This window comes from Thunnus maccoyii, chromosome 10, assembly GCF_910596095.1.
Source record: "Thunnus maccoyii chromosome 10, fThuMac1.1, whole genome shotgun sequence".
NCBI lineage: Eukaryota > Metazoa > Chordata > Actinopteri > Scombriformes > Scombridae > Thunnus > Thunnus maccoyii.
The window spans coordinates 25,091,767-25,113,373 of record NC_056542.1 but is presented as its reverse complement, the minus strand read 5'-3'; the positions used below and the strand labels follow the sequence as shown (position 1 = coordinate 25,113,373).

Sequence of the window (21,607 nt, the reverse complement as noted above, 5' to 3'; positions counted from 1 at the left end):
AGCAGTTAATAAGGGGATAATGTGTAACAGGGATAAATGAGGCATCAGTTTGGGTCAATGTGGTCAGTGTTGTAGTGGGTGACTATTGCGATGGATGATGTGGCTTCAGGGAAGCATGCAGAGAATGAAGAGGAAACACTGTGGAGGACTGGGACGTATTATATAAAAGAACAGAAAAAAAAAGAGGTAGAGATGCCAGTTTTTTGTCTTCCAAAATCACGCAGGACAACCAACCGAGCCCCAAACAAAGTAGGCAAGAAGACCTGAGCAGTATGTGTGTCAGTGATCAAATTACATGTCAGCCTTTATATAGTGAAAACCCAGAGGAGAGACAGATACAATAGGAATGGAATGCATGCCAGATAGAGGGGCAGGTTTGAAATAACAAAATGATAAGAAGGAGGAGCAAAAGATGTCCTGGGGTAGGAGGAGAAAAAAGGATGTAAAAGAGAAGGAGAAGGGATGGAGCGGCATGAAGAGGAAGTGAGAGTGGGGCTGGGAGAGCACGGGACTGAGACAAAATATTTATTGAAATAGACCTGGGACAGTCACAGTAACTCCTAATGACTCCTGAAGAGTTCCTGTTCCTGTTAAAACCACAGTGAGGTTTTAACAGGATGTTGGAAAATCCAGTGACGTAACAACATGTTATGAAAGTGAAGTGAAATCCTGATACACTCGCAGGTCCTGTGGTCTTCAGAATATTGCACATCAGCAGTTGTTGCTACACTGCTTGTAACCAACCTTTGTTCTCATGTATCAGGACAAACCTTGTTAGGCCCTGAGCTGGCACTGGTCTGATGAAAGTCATATCAAAATACCAAACAGCACAAGTGGTTTTTCATTTAATATACTTTGATTTTATTTATAAAGAAATTTGGTATACAGTAAAATCTTCCTTTTTCAGCTTTGGTAAAGTAAAGAACATACAGACATTGCATGACAAACAACACCCAGGCTAGTGATACATGACACGCTACAGCTCTCAAAATTCCTGAGCTCGAGCCACTGATTGAGCAACTGGCTGCCATATTGGCTCCACTGCTGATTTTATGAGAAGCTGTGCATTCCTGTTCTGCTGGAATAAAGAAGAGGACTTTGGTGCTCAGCTACAACTCAGAGATGATAAGTGTGCACTCTCAGGTCAGATACACTTTGATGGCAAATGGGCTCACTTTTAGTTTTTAACTTGTTTAGCACAAACTTCACAAAGCCACATCTCTTTTTCTGCGAGTATCTTTGTAGTAACATATTAGTTTTTTTTATGTAATTCAATGTTAGAGTACTTTTAAGAGGGTTAGCTGGTGTTAGTGCATATTTACAGCCAACAAATCTGTTGAAAGGGCAGCAATATTTTGCCCATGCTACAAGCAGATAAATCTCTTCTGGTTGCAGAACTGAATAAAACTTTGTATGGGTAATCATTTTCTATGTTAACATGAAAAGTTGAATAATACTTTGAAATTTTTAACAACACTTGTAGTCTGCGTGAGTAGTACAACAAAAATGAACAGAGGTTGAACAATGGATAACTTTTAAGGCATCAAAATTATTTATAAAAATTGTGTTAATTTTCAGATGTGTGATTACAAACAATGCTGATGAATATATGAATCTTTGGGAAAGTGGTAACTCTCTACAGTTTTGAAGAGTAATGGATTTACATGTAATGAGCTTCTGCAGTCTCTTTACAATAAATGGCTACTGAACTCTATCAGTTGTTGATAGAGTTGTTGATCCACCTACATTACTGAATTTGAGTAATCTGTTGTACAGGTGGTCAACAGCTAAAATGACCTAATCCACCTAATGAAATATCAGTAACTTTTCTAAAGGTCGGGTGACTTCAGGGTTACAAATTTCCAATAAAAATCATCTTGATGACCAATAATGTTCCTAATTTGGTCTGATATCTGATGTGGAATGAAAACGATGGACTAAGAATACAGGAAACATGTCGAAACAGATTTAGTTAATCAAAGACACAACAACCACCATGTAGATGATGATGAGGATGATGCCACCGATGCCGAGTCCCAGGGCCACGTGGTTCAGCGTTTTGGCCGTCCTGCTGCTCCGCTCTGCCCCCATCTGGTCCCCCATGTGGTTGGCTTCCCGTGCCTGAAATCACATTTTTAATATTAAAACTATTTATCTTTGAAGTTATCTTTTTTAATCTGATGTTAGAATGCTGTACTGAATCGGTGATAACCTGAAAATGTGCACCACATTATCAAACTTACAGTAAAACATGTGATCCAATATAAAAAATATTGATTATAGCAGCTTTAAATATAATTAGGTCGATGTTTATTCTTATCCTGAATTATCCTGTTTTTTTTAGTAAAACTTGTAACATTTGAGTAGGAGTGTTCATTACCAGTATGTTATTATTGGCACATGACAGAGAAAGTCCTGGTATGATAACGTAACAGTGACTTGATTTTCAAGTTTTACTACAGCTGCCCAGAAATGATAGTTGGCTTCAGTTAGTACTTTCCACCAATGACCTCATCACAGTGTCATGCTTGTGCAGTTCTTTATCAACAGAAACAGAAATAAATGTCAATGAGAACACCTGGATCACCTGTATCAGAAAAATACTGGCTTACAGAGAGCGAGTGTGAGGGTGAACTACCACTACCAAACTGTGGCTGTTATATGCAATCCTGCTGTTAACAACTGAAGAAGAACTGCAAGTAATCAGTACTGGTTAGATGTTCCTGTGGGTGAATCTGTCAGATTTACAAAGCAGGTTTTAATTCCACTATTTAAATACCCTTTAGTGTGTACATGGTGGAAAAAAAGAAAGATTAAATACAGGTGTTCTTTAGATAAACATGAAACATTTGATGACAGAGAGTGTATCTCAATACTGAGAAGAATTTTCTCATAAGATAAGGAGGAAAATGATAAAGGTAGTTACACTCGTCATGGAATTTTATTGAAACATAATACGCTGTCTGAGTCGAGCAGCAGGCCTGTAGTCTATTTTGAGAGAATACTCGGTACCCTGCGCCTTTAACAAGAGTCCAGCCCACAGACTTAATTAAATCAAACTCCCATACCCCTATTACATCTCTGTGTGTATCTCATTGTGTATTGAGTGCATGTATACGACTGAATGTGTGTGTGTGTGTGTGTGTGTTTTGTAGGTGTCGTGAGAAGGCTCTGTCTGCTGTAGTGAGGCTGCTCATGATTACCAGCAGCTGTCTGGCTCGCGTTCAGCCACGGTTGTGTAGCGCTCCAAACACTGAGGCGCTGTCCTCATGGCCATGCATGATTTATACAATACAGAAAAACACTGTAACCCACTGCTGCACCTTCAAATCTGACTAGTAGAAATTTGACTGTAGGTGTTTTGACCTGCACTCACTGAGTTGCGATATCACATATTAAAAGTTAACTGTTTGATGTATAAGCAAGACTCACAAACACAATTGCTCATTTTCTTTTTTTTTTTCTTCTTATTCTTACTTTTTTCACTTCAGAAATATGAACACTCAAGCAACTAAAATATGTCACAAGGTGACTGGATAACATCCTCACAACATGCTCTGTTCTCATCCGTCTTAAATACACGGTTGCTTTCAGTACATCAAAAATCTTGACATAATTTGTGCTGTTTCAATGTGATTAGACAGCTCAGTCATTTCAATTTGTGAAAACAAGAAAGATTCGTTTGACTAGTTGTTGTTGTAGTTCTTTGAGCTTTTGAAACAAGGACTGATAATATGTGAGTTTTACTGGAGCTTTTTTAAGATTAGGTTATTAATTGTAACATATGTAACTACATGTTATTAAAGTTACCTAAAGATGAAAAAATATGTTTTATATATGTGGTCAATGCCTTGATTTTACCCCAGTAAATCACTCCTAATAACTATAATTACAGATAATACAACATCAATCATATTCATAATAATATTTAGTAACAACAACTTCTTAAGTAGATTAATTAGATGCAATTTCCCTAATTTTTTCCCCCCATTTTTATATTGTTTCAGTCTCATAATATTTAGTCAGTGATGGAGTTTTTCACCAATGGCATTACAGCTGTAAACAATGCTGTTAATGTTGTTAAAATGGAAACTTGTTTTTAAGGCAAGTTATCATTAGGATCATGATCATGTTACAATTCGATGCAGAAAAACATATCCACAATTAAAAGCCACAAAGACAAGTTCATCAGTGGTCTCTGACCCTCCCCCAGTGCTCACAGGTCAGCTGCTGCCCAGCAGCTGGAACTGGTATTCAGCACCTCATTAAAGGTCTTTTCAACAGTGCCAGTGCTCGTGGTAAGTGACAGTCAAACCATCATGTGTGTTGTACATCATTGCTGCGTACAGAATGAATTAACAGTATACAATGGGATTGTGGAAATCCCCCAAACTGTCCTGATAAACTGTCTACACTTAAAACTCTTATTAGTTTCACATTCCTACATTTCACAATGAATGTATGACTAGAATTACACAAGAAGGCAGGGACATTTCTGTGGGCAACTATTAAACTTTTACTGTCATTTAACTATATTTTAACATAGAATAATAAAAAAACACATGTGAAACAATCTCTGGTGAGTGTCTTTAGACACTTAAAACTATAATTGTTTCATAGTTGAATTTCAGATGGTAAAAATATCTTAAACAAGTGCCGACACATGGTACAAATAGTAGTTTAGTTTGGTGATCTGTCTTTTTGTGATTTGTAAATTGTTTTAACATTAACAGTGTATTTATGCAGCAAAAAAAACTTCATGAAGGGCTGCCAATTAATATGGCCTTTACGTGCAGAGAAAACGACCCTTTGAGCTAAAGAATCCTTTGAAAACTTATTTGTTTTAGAAATATATTCATATAAAATGTTAGAAAGGTACAAATCACAACATGTTATTCAAATTACAAATATTACTTCCATATTATAGAGAAAACAAAGCAGAGGACACACAACCAACTGAAATAGTTCACACTTGCTGTGAATCCTATAAGCGGTGCACACCGTCTTCAATCAGAGGCTCTTCTCAATAAGTGAAAGTGAGTTTACAACCATCGATAAACCCATCTGTACCGTCAGTCCCACTCAGTGATCTCTCTATTTCTCACACATATGAGTGCGTATGTGTGGTCTTTATTTTCTCTACTACAACAAACCAGCTGATACTTGATATCAGTCAGCAACACCCAGCACAGCTCTGCTGGGTGGTTCAACACATTTTTTTTTTCAGTAAATACACTAATGTGTGATAATGCGTCACACAGGTTTATTGTCAATGAAATTCAATGCATGATGGCAGATCACAGAATTATCACAATGTCTGTAGGCTCAAAATTTCACTCCGTTTTATTTATATAGTCCAAAGTCATTCTTGTAAGAATAATGCATTTTCTGACATGTCTCAATGTAAAGTTTTACACTACAATATGTGGGAATGAAGTGGTGCTGTTTTATACAATAAAAAGTGAAGTCTCGGCTCGGGTGAATTTAAAAGCTTCTTCAGAATTGTTGCTTTAATGCATCTTTATATCCTGCTGACCAATTTATCCTTAAATTAAATTACACAGACTCATACACCGGTGCTTAAATTATATTTGAAGCTTTCGCCAATTGGCTCAGTTCCCTGCTGTTGCCCGATTGGCTGCCTGTCTTGTTTGTCCTCTGCTGCAGTATTGTCTGCCTGCACTATCTGTGTGAGTGGGCCTGTCTAGTTGTCAGTGGGTCTGTCTGTGGCTCTTCTTCCTCCGCATTAGAGCAGTCTGAGTCATTGTGAAGAACAATGATGAGGAAAAAGCAGGGGCTGATACATGTGAGAAAGTACCGGGGAGCAGAACTAGATACAGCTGATGAAAGAGAGGAAGGAACAGATATTAAAAGCCTGCAGGGCCTTTCTCACACACTCAGGCACAATGAGACAGAGTCATGATAGCTGTTGAGGTAAAAAAAAAAAAAAAAAGTTTTTGCCTGTGCCACTCTGTCATTCCTCCCAAACATTCAGTATCACTTTGACCCTTTGGTGGAACATTTCTCCACACCTCCCCCACCACTAACCTTCACTCCCACAGTTTAACTCTCCTGAGCTTTCGTCTGATTGGCTGATGGCAAGGTCAACAGGGGAAATGCATTCCACTCTGTGACACTGCTCTTTGCACCGCTGTTTAACACATATGTACTTGTTTCCATACTAAACACAGCTACATACAGATGCAGGAACACAGGTTCTGTGTCCTGCAGCTACTTTTTAGGTAAGCAGAGCTCATGTGCCTGCTGATGCTTGTACAGGTTAAGCAGGCGTAGCCTTGAAGCCACAGGCTATTTCAGAGATGCCTGCCTTCTCAAAGTGAGCTCTGTGTGATTTTCAGCTTCAAAGGTCCACTGGGTAGGTCTTAAAAAAATACCCCACCCATCTGGGATTTATTATAGTCTGGCTTTCTGGTGTGAGACCCACAAGAAGGCACAAGCCTTTGCCTGGTGCTTACCCTGAGAAAAGAAAAGCTACATGTTGTTATCGGCACGGATGAGAGACTAGGCATATGTAAACAGTGGCGCCATGAGAGGCCAGGTGTCATTAATTTATAACTAGGATGAGTTGATAACTCTTATCTTAAAGCTGCACTAATCAATAATTTTTTTATTAACAATGGATTCACTTGCAGTGACAAACCCTTAATTTAATTAAATTGAATTATCATCCAACTCTACAGTTCCCCTCACCTCTGTGGAGCTTTTTAACGTCCTTCAGCTCATTGTCTTGTTTTTAAATCAGCTGTACGTTATCTACCCAGCAACCAACAACAGACAGTCAAAGTTAGCAACTAGCTGGGGAACAGAGTGCTACATTTAGCAGCTAAAAGAGCTGCCAAAACAGAGTTAAAAGGAGATTGAACAGTCCAATATTAGGTCCACATCTCCAAATGGATTCTAATGCTGTTGTATGTTGGCTGGATGTGTACATAGGAAACTGTTTGCTAACACGTTAGCTATACAATCTAGGGCTGTACCCGACTCAGAATTTATCAGATTTGGCTGTTCAATATGAAGATTTGACTTTTCGTTCCTTTTTTTTCTCCATGTATTTCTATTTAAATCAAGCTCTCATAGCCTATTTTATAATTTCACTTTAAACATTTAAAACAATGTGTAAATCAATAAACAGTTTAAAATAAATTTATGGCATTGCTCGCTATGAAATAACTGATCTTTTCTTCAACAGAATACTTCTTTATTTCTCTTTTAACATAAAAACTAATAAATAAATCTAAACAAGAATAAAATAACAAATGAAATTATTTAAAGAACCAGTGTGTAGGATTTAGTGGCATCTAGTGGTGAGGTTGCAGATTGCAACCAACTGAATACCCTTCCCCTCCCCTTCTAAGCGTGTAGGAGAACCTATGGTCGCCGTAAAACTCGCAAAAAATGTGAAAGGCCCTCTCTAGAGTCACTGTTTGGTTTGTCCGTTCTGGGCTACTGTAGAAACATGGCGGTGCAACATGATGGGCTCCATGGAAGAGGACCTGCTCTCTATGTAGATATGAAGAGCTCATTCTAAGGTAACAGAAACACAAATATTCTTATTTTTAGGTGATTATACACTAATTAAAAAATACTTAGTATTATATTACATTTCAGCCAAGTCTGTTCCGCTAGATGCCACTAAATCCTGCACACTGCACCTTTAAGACTGGAGCTATTTTTAGATGAAAATATTAACAGTAGGCCTGAAAATTTTAAATAAATTCACAGCACTGTCTGCTTTGAAATAAATTCTTGTCTTCAACAGCATAGGTTTATTAGGTCACTGTATTTCTCTTTAAACATCAAATAAATAAATCTTAAGTACAAATGAATACATAAACAAATTAAACACTTGCATTTTAAGATGTGAATGTGGGGGAAAAAAAGAATCGAATTGAAGAATCTCAGTGGACTGAGGGGTCACCGACAGATAATGCAAGTTTAAAAAACAAGAATGTAAATTGCTGGTAAATTCTAAAAATGCTCATTATTACATCTGCTGCTGCCAAAACATGTTTTTTCAATTCTAATAAATCAGTGATTCAATCAATTATTTAAGATAAGCTGATGATTTTCATTTGTTGAACATGGTTTCTGGCTATAAAAGTTAACAATAAAAAGAAATGAAGAGTTGTTTTCACATCTGTAGTATCTCAACACAGCCAGTTACCTCAAAGTTAAACACTTCCAGTTAAGACCTATGATTATGGCTCTTACAGTAAATGTTGAGTGATAGTCACTGGCAGTGGTTCAGGTTACATAACTTGCACGGTTAAAAGTCAATCTGAAGCTACATTTGGAAATTACAGTTTGTAGGAGTTTTTCCCTTTATGAAGAGCTGCAGGTGCTTATTTCTCAAACCTCCAACACACATAATGAAGGAAATGAATCCGGTTGCAGCCATATATTGAGTCAGGGAAAACCCCATTAAACAAATATTTACATTAACTGTGGTCACAGCTATGTGTTTAGTGCATATTTCACAATGCCTTCCACTGTAACACAGAATACATATGTTTACATTTGAAAAACATATTGGATGAACGGTAAATATTATTTGTCTGCAACTGAAACAGTTAGCCTTTGTAACATTTTACCTTAAGCTTGCTATGTTGTTGTATTGTATTTCAGTTTACACTTGCAGCACTCAGTGACCCTCACAGTCATCTTGACTGGCAAGCCACAGGTGTTTGCTTTCCTGTTGTTCTCAGCTCAGTGGTTTAACACATAAACCTCCAGTTAGAGGTTTATGTGTGTTAACAGCATGCTTAGCTGTAAAACCAAGTGATCTGCAAGCACTTCTTACGAGCAGATCACAAATGGTGTCAGCATCAGTTGTTGGAAATGACTGTTGCTTGCAAGTTGACTACAAATGAACTTCTCACATGTTCATTCATGAGTCACAAGAACACCGTTTATTGTGAGTAGTGTGTTAAGGAAGAGGAAATGGTCTCAGCATGCATGTTGCAAATATATTGAAATGACCCCATGAGCTGTAGCGAATTTATAGTTGTCCTTTGGATTACAATGTGGTGTTCCTGAATCATTTACAGAGTTTGAATGTGAGATGCATGCTTTATCAGACATTTTATTCTCAGAAATTAATTTGTCAATGTTACTGGAACAACGTCAGCCCCGAGCCTATAAACAGCGACCGTATTTTAAATGGAGGTAATATTTTGGGCGGTAGTAGCATAATCCTGCACTTGTTGATAATGAATGACATTACTGTTGCAGATGAGGGGCTCTCCAGAAGGACAGGAAGTATCAATCATGGCTTCAAACTGTAAGGGCCCCTGCCAGTTGTTTGGATGTTCATCCACTGTCAGTAAGAGCTAAGCTGTGAGGAAAAGATGATGGGAAACAAAGGACTGTTTGATGTCACAGAAGTGAGCAGTGGTTTGGCACAAGAGACGCAGAGCGCTGCTGTCTCATCCTGACAAAAGCGTTGCTTGTTTGGACACCCCAGCCGCTGCTAAGTCCGACATTCCAACTCTCCAAATCTCGTCCTGAAGAAAATTACCCTTATTTCCTTGACATTATCAAAGTCTTTAATAAGTGGAACACATTAGTGCAATTCATTCTTGTTCCATTGTCAAAATTTTGTTTTTCTCCACAGAAATGTGAACATGAAATCAACAGTCAATTTCCAAAAAGACTTGTCTAAGTGTTCACTTTCCTCTCTTGGCCATTGTGCTTGAAATGCCAGATAGAGAATGTTAAGTGAGACAGAGCCCAGCACCTAGCCCTATATCTCTCCACCGCTCCCCCTCTGCTTCTCTGTTATTTTCACTCTATCTTGTTTCCGTCTCTGCCTTCTGTTCAATTTGCCCTTGCGGCCATACTGTCAAGATGACGCAACAGCACACATCCAAAAGCTTTTTCCCTCCACATGTCCACTCCTTCTTCCCTCCCAATCTCCCTTTCTGGCTCGTCGCTCTCTTTCATTTCTTCTCCTCTCTTCTTTCCCCTGTATCTCCTCCTGGTTCATCCAGCTCCCTCATTGTGTAGCCACAATGGAGACACAATGGGCCTCATGCATGAATGTTTTCTTATTTTTCTCTTGTATTTGTTCTTGCACAAAGCAATAAGAGGAAAGAAAATCCTACATGGGATTAAACAAACTCTCTTAACTGCCTGAACTTGTTGTAAATCGCTTGTCTCAGCCTGATGAACGTCACCTGTTCATAAGGAGGTGTACATTTGTGAGATGTGATCATTAGCATAATCCATGCCCCTAAAATTGCCATATAAGGCTCCGTGTTCCTCTCCGTGTGTGGGCGAGTTTCATTCACAAAAAAGTTCCCAAAGAGTAAAAACGCTGCGTAGCTTCAAGTCCTGCTTGACCTTGCGCACATAACAAATTTAGGAGTGACAGTAGGACACCTGACACAATCGGAAAATATGAATCCGGACAACATGTCATCAGAGTAGCTCCACACTGTGACAGAAATAAAGAGTGAATGCTTTGACATGAAGTTAGATGCTAAAAAAATCTTTCTAAAGCACATCAGTCTGTGATGGGAGGCGGTCATGCGACAGTCACAGCGATATTAGAGGAGAGTATTATAGTCTACAAGTGATGTTACACTGTCAGCTGCAACATAACATGACAATGGACAGAGACCTACAGAGAGACATAGAGAGAAGTTTCCAACAACTGCTTAGATGTAGAAGTTGCTCTGCCAAAATATGGCCATAAAAATCATAGAATCTAAAAAACCTTTCAGTAAATTGGCAGCCACGATGATGAAAATATGGTAAACAGAATATAAATTCGGCATTGAGTTTGTTTTACTTATAAATGACATTTTCTGTTAATTTCGGTATCATATTTAAACTCCAAATTAATTCAGATTAGGGCATTATAATTGTAAATCAAACAAGTGTTTCTCCCATGTGAAATAAGGCAGAGATGATCTATTCATGACTTGTATGACAGGTCTGTACCGCTTATAAATTTTGTTCATACTTAAGAGAAAATTCTTCGTACGAGAAAATCGATGAATGCCACAAATGTTCTTGAATCACTCGTATGTGCATTTTAAGAACGAATCGGTTTATATGAGTGCTTCCTGCATGAGGCCCAGTGAATCATCCGCACCCAGCTAGCTATACAACATAATTTTCTAGAAGACAGGAGGAGTTTCCTCTTCTACCTTCTGTTCCTTTCAAGGGAAGTCAAGATAGGGTCTTCATACTGCCAGACTAATTATATCCTCATGACCATGTGATCACTATTCAGACATTTCACTGGAATTGTTCAGCAAGACAGAAAAGTCAGTGTTTGTGACGAGAGCTGCAGTGAAGAGAGAAATGTGAATATTACATACTGTAGTCAAGCACTGTTTTCCTGATTAACAACAAGCCCTGTAAAACAAATGTGTTTAGCAATTCCATTCAAATACACTGTTAATATTTTACAGGAAGGAAGGAAGTAGATTATTTATTATCTGATAACAGAACACAATGGAGAAGTGAGTTTCATCTTTCCTGTCAGTTTGTCACTGCCATCCTTTGTAGGTCACTTTCAGATCCTCTCTGTTCTTCTGTAACACTCATTTGGTCACGCACTACATAAATTTGCACTCTTATATGAACAGCGTAAATGTCAGCGATGTGAATCCCCAAATCACCAGTTTTAGATAATCAATGATGCTATTATAGAGAAGACAGAAAACTCTAAATCAACCTCAGACTTAATGCTGTGTTGCTGTTTCTTGCAGGGAACTTCTAACATTCAGGTTGCAGCAGGTTGGTGGTTTTTTTTTTGCTCTTTACAGTGTTGTCTCACACTTCTTAGCTTGGCCCATATGCGTGTTTGAGTGGGGGTTGGCTCATTCACATTAGGAAATGTGACTGGGTGACTTGTCTGTGTGCCAGATACATTAATGAGACAGAGGACATGGTGGAAAGACAGACAGAGATCTACAGAGGGGGCATAACAAAGCAAGACAGAGACAGATTTCAACATAAAACACAATAGAAACATGAAGTTTAGTGTCTAAAGTGGGTTGTAACATTGTTGACAGATGACTTCAACATTTCAGCACACTGGCTTTGGACTGCTGATTGCAGTCAGTGTGTATCGAAGAGAATATAAGATTCTCCCTTTTCCCAGGAAAAAAATTGGAAAAATTCCCATGAACGTGTGAATTTTAGCATGTGCATGTTTGTGCACTTTTGTGTTCACATACTGACGACTATCGCATGTATATCATCATCACTACCGTGCAACTGTTGCAGTTAAATCCTTAAGTCCTACCTTGAAATGCTGTTATAATGGTAATAAGACAGGATCAACTTTTCAGCTGCAGCTGTGTCTTCCAGTTACTTTTCAAGCTAAAATGGCAACTTAAAGTTTGGCTGTGGGGCAAAATACTTCCTAGAATAATTATGAATGAAGCAAAGCATAAAATTTGTAAAAGGAAACTACGTAGGTGGTTCAACAAGTGGCTTATTCAACATGTAGGCCTCAATCCAGCATCGAGTGCACACATCAAGGTAGGGTACTTTTTTACTTTTTAGTCTACTGTCACATAATCTAAAAAAATATGTTAAAATATGAGAGAATAACATTGGAAAATTCAAATAGATGACTGTTTTATGATTAATTTACTGCATTTACTTCATTTTCATATATAATTTTAAAATCATGATGAAAACTTCAACCCTGACATTGAGGTGGCTGGGTTGAAGTAATCGATGTTTCAACACCATTGTTGAAAAATAAGCCCTTTTATATTGTCAGACATACAGTACAGTATATGTTTCCATGACAACTACTATGATAATCTAAAGCTTTATTGACTCCTAACTTATCTTACAGCTCTTACCGTCTCCCTGCAGCCGCTATCTCCTCAGTGCTGAGATAAACACAATTTTTCAGTGTTAGTCTTATCTACTGAAACCTGGTCAGTGGAGTGTTAACACATCATGGAAAGTGCAATCTGTGCAATCAGCTGTGTACATAACAGCAAAGTTACATTATGTACACAGCTTTGACTTTTTGTTGTTTCTGTTCATGTCCCCAACTGCCAACTGCAAATCTAATTTATTTATCTCTATGACTTCTGCACTGTACATTGAATGAGTGAAACCATATGAAAGCAACAATTTTGAAATGTGATACAAATGTACTGCCAACATACTAATGGTCATCTTGTTAGCGCTGTGTTCAACATACAGTACATCTATTCTTCAGCTTCAAAGCGATGTGAACTAAGGAGGAACCAATTTATTCCAATATTTCACCGTCCTTTTCAATGAGTTTCCAAAATACCTCAGAGAAGGTGACTCCAGGACACATTTGAAAGTCTTCTGCTTCTCATTCATGCAGCTACAATCCCACAAAGAAATGAGGTTGTTTTTTGAGAAATAATAATTAGATCTGGGAAACTTTTCCATGTGCTTTAGTTTGCTGTTCCAATGAGGGTGGACACTGCAACGATCTTTGTCCTTTCATAAATTTTGAGTGTCATCATAAAATCTGAAGCAGGGAAAGTAACCGATGATAAGGGTGTGATTTATCACACGGACTATTTAGGAAAAGCAAGACGATGAGATGGTTTAGAGCAGGAGACAAATAAACAGGTCAGTCTGGGTAAGTTACTGCACAGAGACGTGCAGTAGCATGTAATAACTGGGACATGATTTTTGCTAAATTCAAAAGCTTGTGATCCACTTTAGTCTAGCAGGATGTGACTACAGGTTGAGTAACTGTTTATGAAGAAAAAAAACTAGCAAGATCAGGAAGAGAAGGGTATCCAGATTGTAAGTAAATACAACAACAAATCCAGTCATACTGGGGTTTTCCATGAGGCTTAACTCAAAGCTGAAAGTACACCAACAATTATGGCACATGCTTGATCTTGCCACGACTTCGTTTTATGCCCCAAAGGGTTAAACATCAGATTATTTTGTGAAAGTCCCACACTGAGCTCCAAAGGGACCTGATGACAACACCTGCGGATGATGTGATATTCATGGACCAGTGATTTGTGAGGAGAGTGAGAACATATTTTAATCCAGCACAGATGAGGTGCATGTTTTTTTTTAATGAAGAAAAGAGAAGTGCTTTTTTTTTTTATCAAGGCCGCTCACAACTGTGCCTGTATTCAATGTTTTTCAGTGTAACCACATGATCATCAAAACCCCCTTTTTCATTCAAATGTAAAATATTGTCTAAACACAACAACTTTGCTGAAACAAAAGTCTAAAACTGTCATAAACATTTACAGGAACTACTGATTAAAGAACAAATAAATAAGATTACAAATCTGAAGCCCTACGTCTACTGGAATCTGTAGTCTTTATTTGAGAGGGATTTCATATATATGTCTCTCAGTTTTCTGCTGCCAGCCCAATACAATAGAGGCGAATGGAATTTAGTGTGTTGTGCTAACAGCGATGAAATACTATATTTTGAAAGTTAAACAGCAACAGAAGTTCCTGCCTCTGTTAGTTTGGATAATCCAAAGAAAATATCATATGTGCTATCTCTTTTGTAGAAAGTGCTTCCAATCTACCTATCCAGCCCTAGATTAGACTTTTCCACATATGCAGTATTTTATACTGTGTGCAGTGGACAAAAGGGCAGTTTGATAACAGGGTCATATACACATAAGCACATCATCACTGTTCTATAGAAACACTGTGAGGACATGATTCACTGAAACATAATCTTCTAACGAGTAATTTCAAACCTTTGTAACAAATTCTTCTCAAAATGGTAACTCAAACTAGAATGGACAGAGTTAATACACATGTTGCTGAAATCAGCTAGATCTTTCCAGTAATCATGGTATCTCCTCCGTCCATCCAGGATTAATGTCCAAAAATGTGTTGAAAAATGTGTTTTGAAATCATATAAATAAGGTTCTCCTTATGACTTCAGATCTTGCCTTTGAATCACAAAATTCAGACTATGTCTCTAGTGTCTGTACAAGTGATCCAGTGATTGTTGTCTGTACATCCACAATGACAGTGCAAACAGGAACTGACTTTCTATGGCACAGGTTGTTCACCAATATGCAAACAAATTTGACTAACAATAACTTGAATCATTCAATTTTTGTTTATTACAGATATATCGATTTTTGTGTATAATTGGCCAGTTAGAATATAAAAAAGTCTAGAAATGCTAAACATCTTACCTAAGGTGGACGTAGTTTAAACACTGGCCCAGCAGTATAAACAAAGTGCAGTTTGTTGACACCAACTTATATAACTTTCTACGTGCTGAAGTTCATGTTTTTCAGTCACACATTGTTACTATTTTGTAGACCCAAAGTTGCTCCATGCAGTTACAATTTCTGGAAAAGGGCAGAAAAGACTATAATTCTTATATAATTTACTTTTTAATAAATTTAATCAGCTGAAGGGTGCTTACAGTGTAGATGTACCAACAGTTCAACAATAACAACGTAGCTGCAGCATTGTATAACATATTTATGTGGATTTATATGCACAATTATGCACAAATCATCTAGAATTTTCCTTTGGATGCAGTAGTACAGCCATGAAAAAGGGGTGCATTTGTCACTTTTTCGCATAGAAGTATTGTCTTTCTCAGTCCTGCAGTTTTGAGTATCATACTGTGCTGTTCTGATCTGTTCATTACTCTAAAAGCTTTGGAAGCGGAGGCCAAATAAGCTTGCAGGCTAAGTGATTGCTCCAAACTCTAAAGATGCAGAAAGGCACCAGTCAAATGATCCACTGGCCATGAATTAAGAATAGATGTCTTCTAATGGATTCTGTTGTGTACATATTAACCAAGGCCTGTTCAATAAAGACCTGGAGAAGACTGTGCTCTAATATACTGTAGGAAGTATGATCAGAAAACAAAGGCACAGAACAAACAGCTGTGTGAACAGTACGACTGTGGGACTCATTTCTGTGTGTCGCTTTCATAAGTCAAAGTAAATACTGGATGCTGAATGTGGACATTAACAAGCCTAACATTAACATTTGTTGCTATAGAGGCTATGCAACACTACATTGTGTGTTACCAACACACCCCTGATACACACACACACACACACACACAGACTAAACACAGTGCATATGTATGTAGAGTGTATAAATGAGCATACAGGCTTCCAGGAAAATGTCATCTGACCTTGTTTCAAATTCAAAACAACATTAAATCATTACCGGTATTGTTTCTTCCAGTGTACCAGACATTAGCTATTTAAATATTCATCACTCCACATGTGAGGAAACATGGCAAACCACATGAGAAAATTACCATATCAAGGCAATTTCATGGCACCTTTAAACTTAAAAAAAAAAGTCAACTTTCCATGCATAAGACACACCAAGACTCTTGGTAAATCTTGGTGGTACTTAAATGTTAAAAGGCCAAAAATATTTGGGCTTTAACTAGTTTTAGAAATGTGTAGGAAGTCACAAAACAGTTTTTCCACCGTGAGTTTTAAAGCCGACTGCATGGAAACCATCAACTACCTTCTCCAAAAAAAGTGTGCACTCTCCTTACGCCATACCGCTGCTATGACTCACAGGTTAAAAACAAACTCATTAACTCTTTGAATGACCTCAAAGGCCAAAAACACATGACCACATATTAATTAACAAATCAATCTAAACTGAGGCAATGTATATTTTAACTACTTTGTCAGAAGTACAGGATCTACACTCCAGGTTATACTGATAAGTATACATAAATATAAATGACTGGTAAGGACCCTCTGAGCTGCTACAACATTCAGGAACACAGAGCCTCTTCACCATTTTCTGTTGACATTATCTTCCCTGTTCTGTCTGTCTCTCTCTCTCTCCTCTCTATGCTCCCATCCTCACAGACCTTGGCCCCTCCCAGCAACCTCAATCACTTCCCCAAACTTGGCTCTTGCACAACACATCACATGCACCCACCCTCACATAATCAAATTCTGCTGTTGCCTAAAAGGATGGATGTATGATAAGAGCTGGATACTTGACCAAAAATGGCGTCCATTCAGTCCAATAAGAACCGCTCAGCTGGTGCATTCCCCTCAATATGTTTCTAGCTTCCAGGTTTGCTTCCATGTTGTGCGGCCCACTGAATATGTGCAGTAATGTTTATCCCGCTGGCCCCGCCCACAAGTTCCCACTCGGCCCATAGACTTTACATTGTGATGACGTCACAGATTTTTTAAATCATTTTCTTGGCTGGAGTAAAGTTTTACAAATTTAAAACCTAAACGGATCAAAAATTCATAATAGAAAGTCATATTTGATCTTGTTTGCAGTTCAAGGTGTCCTGTCAACAGTTTTACAGACGTCTCTTTTACAATAGTGGTTTATGGGGAAAATGCTTTTTGGGCCACAGGAGGATTTCTTGCTGCAATACCGCAAGTGACCACTGGGAAAAAATGGCTGAAAGGCTGAGCGGCAGCACCCTATCCAGCTCTTATAATACATCCATGACTCAAAGTGGCAACCTCCATGACTGAAAAATGAAGCCAACACCAAAAACTGCAGTTCCTCGAACAGCCACTTGAGGCTGGCTCCAAAAGCGAGTCAATTCTCATAGACATTGCAATTTACAGCAGAAATAAACATGTTTACAGCCTGGTGCAAAAAAACTGTTTTGGTCCCTATAGCTAATTTCCCCTTTCATGACAATTGTACAGGGGGTGAATTTTTATATAACTCACCTGTTTAAATTTTATTAATGCTTAAAGTTATCCATAATTAAGGGCGTAGCCGCTTTGAGTGACAGGTGGGTGCCATCACAGGCAAGTCACCACAGTGACAACGTTGGTTAGATAACGTAACCATGGCGTAACCCCAGATTCACAGAGCATAGGCGTACCTGTAGCCGTTGCTATCTCAGTGTCTTTTCAGTTCATGAAAGTTAATAATAACATTTTGGTCGCCTGAAAAGGTCTTGTTCAGCGTTTGGTTGAACTAAAAGACTCTAAGGAGTCGGATGTTTAGTTTTTCCACTAAGTTTATTTTGTTTTAATGGTTTTAAGCATGTTTTTCACTAGCTAAAATTAGCATTAGCATTATCACAGTTAACCATAGACTGTAAATGCACTCTGCTAACCAAGCCAACAGCTGGCATTAGGGTCATCTCCACCCTCTCATCTAAATATGGCCACTTCTGGCTCCAAAATCCAAGATAGTGACGGTCAAAATGCAAACTCAAGGCTTCAAAATGGGAGTCCACAAACCAATGGGTGATGTCACAGTGGCTACGTGCATTATTTTTTTACAGTCTATAGTTGCCTCTTTTAATTATTTACAAATTAGTCTCATCATAGTTGAGCTCATTTCAAAAGCCAGAATAACAATGTACATATTTACTTTTGACTAGATCCTGAATCTTTAATAAGTGTTTACAAAAAGTAGAGTTTTCATTTTTCTCATCATCTGGTTTGCAGCTATAACACACTAGACAACAGTCATGGCAGAAGCCTCATCATTTGCTTATTCTGTATCTATCATTAGTCACTTACGACTACAGTATTGCATCCAGAATTATTAGGCATCTCTCCACCTCTGCAGTGTTTCATTTGGTGGCAGTAACAGCTATTTTTCATGTCTTTCAATTTGAAAAATGACCTGACTTTTTGGATCAATGCTTATTTTTATTTGTAAGAGCTATTTATGTTATTATTTATGACAAGGTTGCTTTATTTTGATTTAGAAAATAATAAAAATCAATAAAAAAAATTGTGATGCAGTCTATTTAGTTAAGTGTGATTGTTTTTTGTTTTTTTACTAATCTATGAAATGTGTACCGTGCAGCTGTAGTGATATAAAAATAAAACACTGAGACTCTGTATTGGCACATGTTCAGGATTCAGTGATTTGCATCAGGTTTGGGGAAATTCTGTTCTGTGTAACCATGGCTGTGCACCAGGCCGTGAAGAATATACTATAAATACTAATAAATCTGACTCACGGAAATGGAATAGATGAGGGCAGCAATTCCAAGTGGCAGGCAGCAGCACAGCATGGTGAAGATGGAGTAGCACATGTAGTCATTGACAGGGTTAGCCAGCGGGCCTCGAGTCACGTACATTGTGGGCTGGACAGCGACGGTGGCCTGCTGTCCCGGGTACTGCTGACCCACGGGATACTGCTGTTGTCCATATCCTGCACCTCCATATTGTGGTGGGGATCCATAGCCCTGCAGGCCACACACACACACACACACACACACACACACACACACACACACACACACACACACACACACACACACACAGTACTTCTCATTTAGAGGAAAACGAAACTTTCACCTGAAATTGGAAGTGAAATCTGAATCTGATTCCAGCTGAACAAAAATTTGGCCACAAATCCTGCTGATGAAATAATCAGATGTGGCAACTGTGAAACTGAATCGAACAGATTTTGGGCATTTAATGTTACAGCACTAATGTAACTGTTGTTCATTTAACCACCAAGGTACAAACAAAGGTTCTTGAGTTGCTGTGAATATTATTTTTGCTGGTATTTTCATTAACATTGAAAGACTAAAATAAAACAAAAAGGTTTTATCTTTTGATACGAAGCTCACAACTAACATTAATAAGTAACAGCTTGTTCATTTATTCACTAAGAACATCATTGTAATGTACTAAAATTACATTTTAAGAAACCTATTGCAGAACATATTGCTGTGCTTTAAATATTATTACTGTGCAGTAAATATCATGATAATGGGCAGAAGAGAAAAATAGGGTTCTTAAAATGTTCTACAAACATAGTAATGTTATTTGTATGCGGTTCAAATTGTTCAAAGCAGTGGTTCTCAGACTTTTTCATGTCATGTTTTTCATGTTTTCCTAAACTGTCCCACGGTTCCCATCGGATAAGATTCCTGCTTGTAGATGTTTTATTACAGAAAAGTATGAACCCCATGACCAAAATAGTCGTATATCCTATCATTGTGTTATTTATGGATGGAATTATAGCGAAAATAATGTTTCCCCTTTTTTGCCTGGGACCTCTTGGAACCCTCTCAAGAACCGAATTCCTGGGTGTCCGCGGACCCCACTTTGAAAACCACTGGTTTAAATAATTCTTTATTTCTGGCAAAGAGGAACTAATGTAATTAATCAATTAATGTAATTAATTAATTACATTAATTAATTAGAGTGGCTTACCTGCACCTGAGGCGGGTACCCCAGGCCGGGCTGAGGGTACCCGGTCTGCGGGTTGTCCTGGTAGGGCGGAGGGGGCGTCTGGCACATTGACGCCTTCTCGTCAGCCCATCCCGCCGGAGGAGCGCTCGCAGACTTGCTGGGGTCCATCCTGCAACAGTTTGCTCTCTATCTGTGCTTTCAGAAGAAAGAAAAATCGGCCCCCCTTTATTTCTTTCTTTCTCTCTCTCTCTCTCTCTCTCTCTTTTTTTTTTTTAAATGTATTTCCTACCTTTCTGTTTTATGGTAAATTTCCAATACCGTCCTCTGTGTGGTATGTTCACTTGCACAAGGTGAACTGTCTCAATGCGGAGGCTATAACTTTTTTTTTGTCTCATTAGACAAGACAGGCATTTAAAAAAAAACACTTCCTGTCATGAGTTTCAAATGAAAAGCACTGTCGCACATGAGCCTGAGTTTCTGACTGGACTAATCAGCTGATTACAGATTGTATTGGGAGAAATTATTAATAACGGAGCATTGATTATATTTTGGCTAAATGTAACTATCACAGTTATTATTAAGAACATAATATACCAAATAATTTAAGTGTACAGTGTCTGTACACTGGCTGCCAGTTCAGTGATTTTAAGATCCTACTTATTACATTTCAAGCTCTTCATGGTACCAGATTACATCTCAGAGCTACTCTCCTCTTATCAGCCTGCACGCAGTTTGAGGTCCTCTGGCTGTGCCTAATGCAAGGCTGAGGACTAAAAGGAGAGTTTTTCTGTCAGCATCACTATTATAGAGCCAGAACAGAATCTCAGACTTGCAAATTCAGTATCTTCTTTAAAGTCGCTTTTGAAGACTCATTTTATCATAAGGCTTTCTTATATTGTATATTTATTTATTATATTGATTATATTATATATTATATATATTTATTAAATATAGTCATTTGTTTTAATGATATATATGTGTTAGTGTGTGTGTATGTATGTATGTATGTATGTATGTATGTGTGTGTGTATATATATATATATATATACACACACACACACACACACACACACACACACACACACACACACACACACACACATATATATATATATATATATATATATATATATATATATATACATACATATATATATATATATACATATTATATTAAATTATATTATATTATATTATATTATATTATATTATATTATATTATATTATTATTATTTGTTTACCCTTGTAGGCAAATAGTTTGAGATGAGGTGTCACAAAGGCTGAAAGTCATGCATGCTGTATGTAAATTTACTATTGGGTTGGGAAATGTTTTACGTCACTTGGCTTTTACAGGACTCTGGACATTGTCCACACTATGACTGCTCTGTTCCAAGATTATTCCCATTACACAGGCCCTGTGCATGGGAACATACTGTATATGGGAACATGCTGTATGTGCGTCATGAGATTTCTTGTAAAGATATACCCCT

At 37.9% G+C, this 21,607-nt stretch overlaps 1 protein-coding gene across 2 annotated transcripts; it reads right to left on the bottom strand.

The window, feature by feature from the left end:
• Positions 1 to 837: 837 nt before the first annotated feature.
• On the bottom strand, positions 838 to 20,510 carry LOC121906289 (proline-rich transmembrane protein 1-like). Of its 2 annotated transcripts, none has more exons than XM_042425081.1 (4): positions 20,407 to 20,510; positions 20,139 to 20,307; positions 18,932 to 19,159; positions 838 to 2,121 (listed from the first exon to the last, which is right to left on the bottom strand). In XM_042425081.1, exons 2-4 carry the CDS (start codon positions 20,283 to 20,285, stop codon positions 1,969 to 1,971), a joined length of 528 nt encoding a protein of 175 aa, XP_042281015.1. In that variant the 5' UTR covers positions 20,286 to 20,307; positions 20,407 to 20,510; the 3' UTR covers positions 838 to 1,968. The 2 variants fall into 2 exon arrangements, with proteins under 2 accessions (XP_042281015.1, XP_042281016.1); XM_042425082.1 differs by having other exon boundaries at positions 20,139 to 20,312; positions 20,407 to 20,507.
• Between the last annotated feature and the right edge of the window lie 1,097 nt (positions 20,511 to 21,607).

Bases quoted from the DNA above. Each gene is read 5' to 3' on its own strand.
- LOC121906289 (XM_042425081.1), bottom strand. From the start codon at position 20,285: ATGGACCCCAGCAAGTCTGCGAGCGCTCCTCCGGCGGGATGGGCTGAC. The intron at 19,160-20,138 runs GTAAGCCACTCT...TGTGGCCTGCAG, and splicing joins GGTACCCGCCTCAGGTGCAG to GGCTATGGATCCCCACCACA. The intron at 2,122-18,931 runs GTGAGTCAGATT...ATGTGATTTCAG, and splicing joins CCCTCATCTATTCCATTTCC to GCACGGGAAGCCAACCACAT.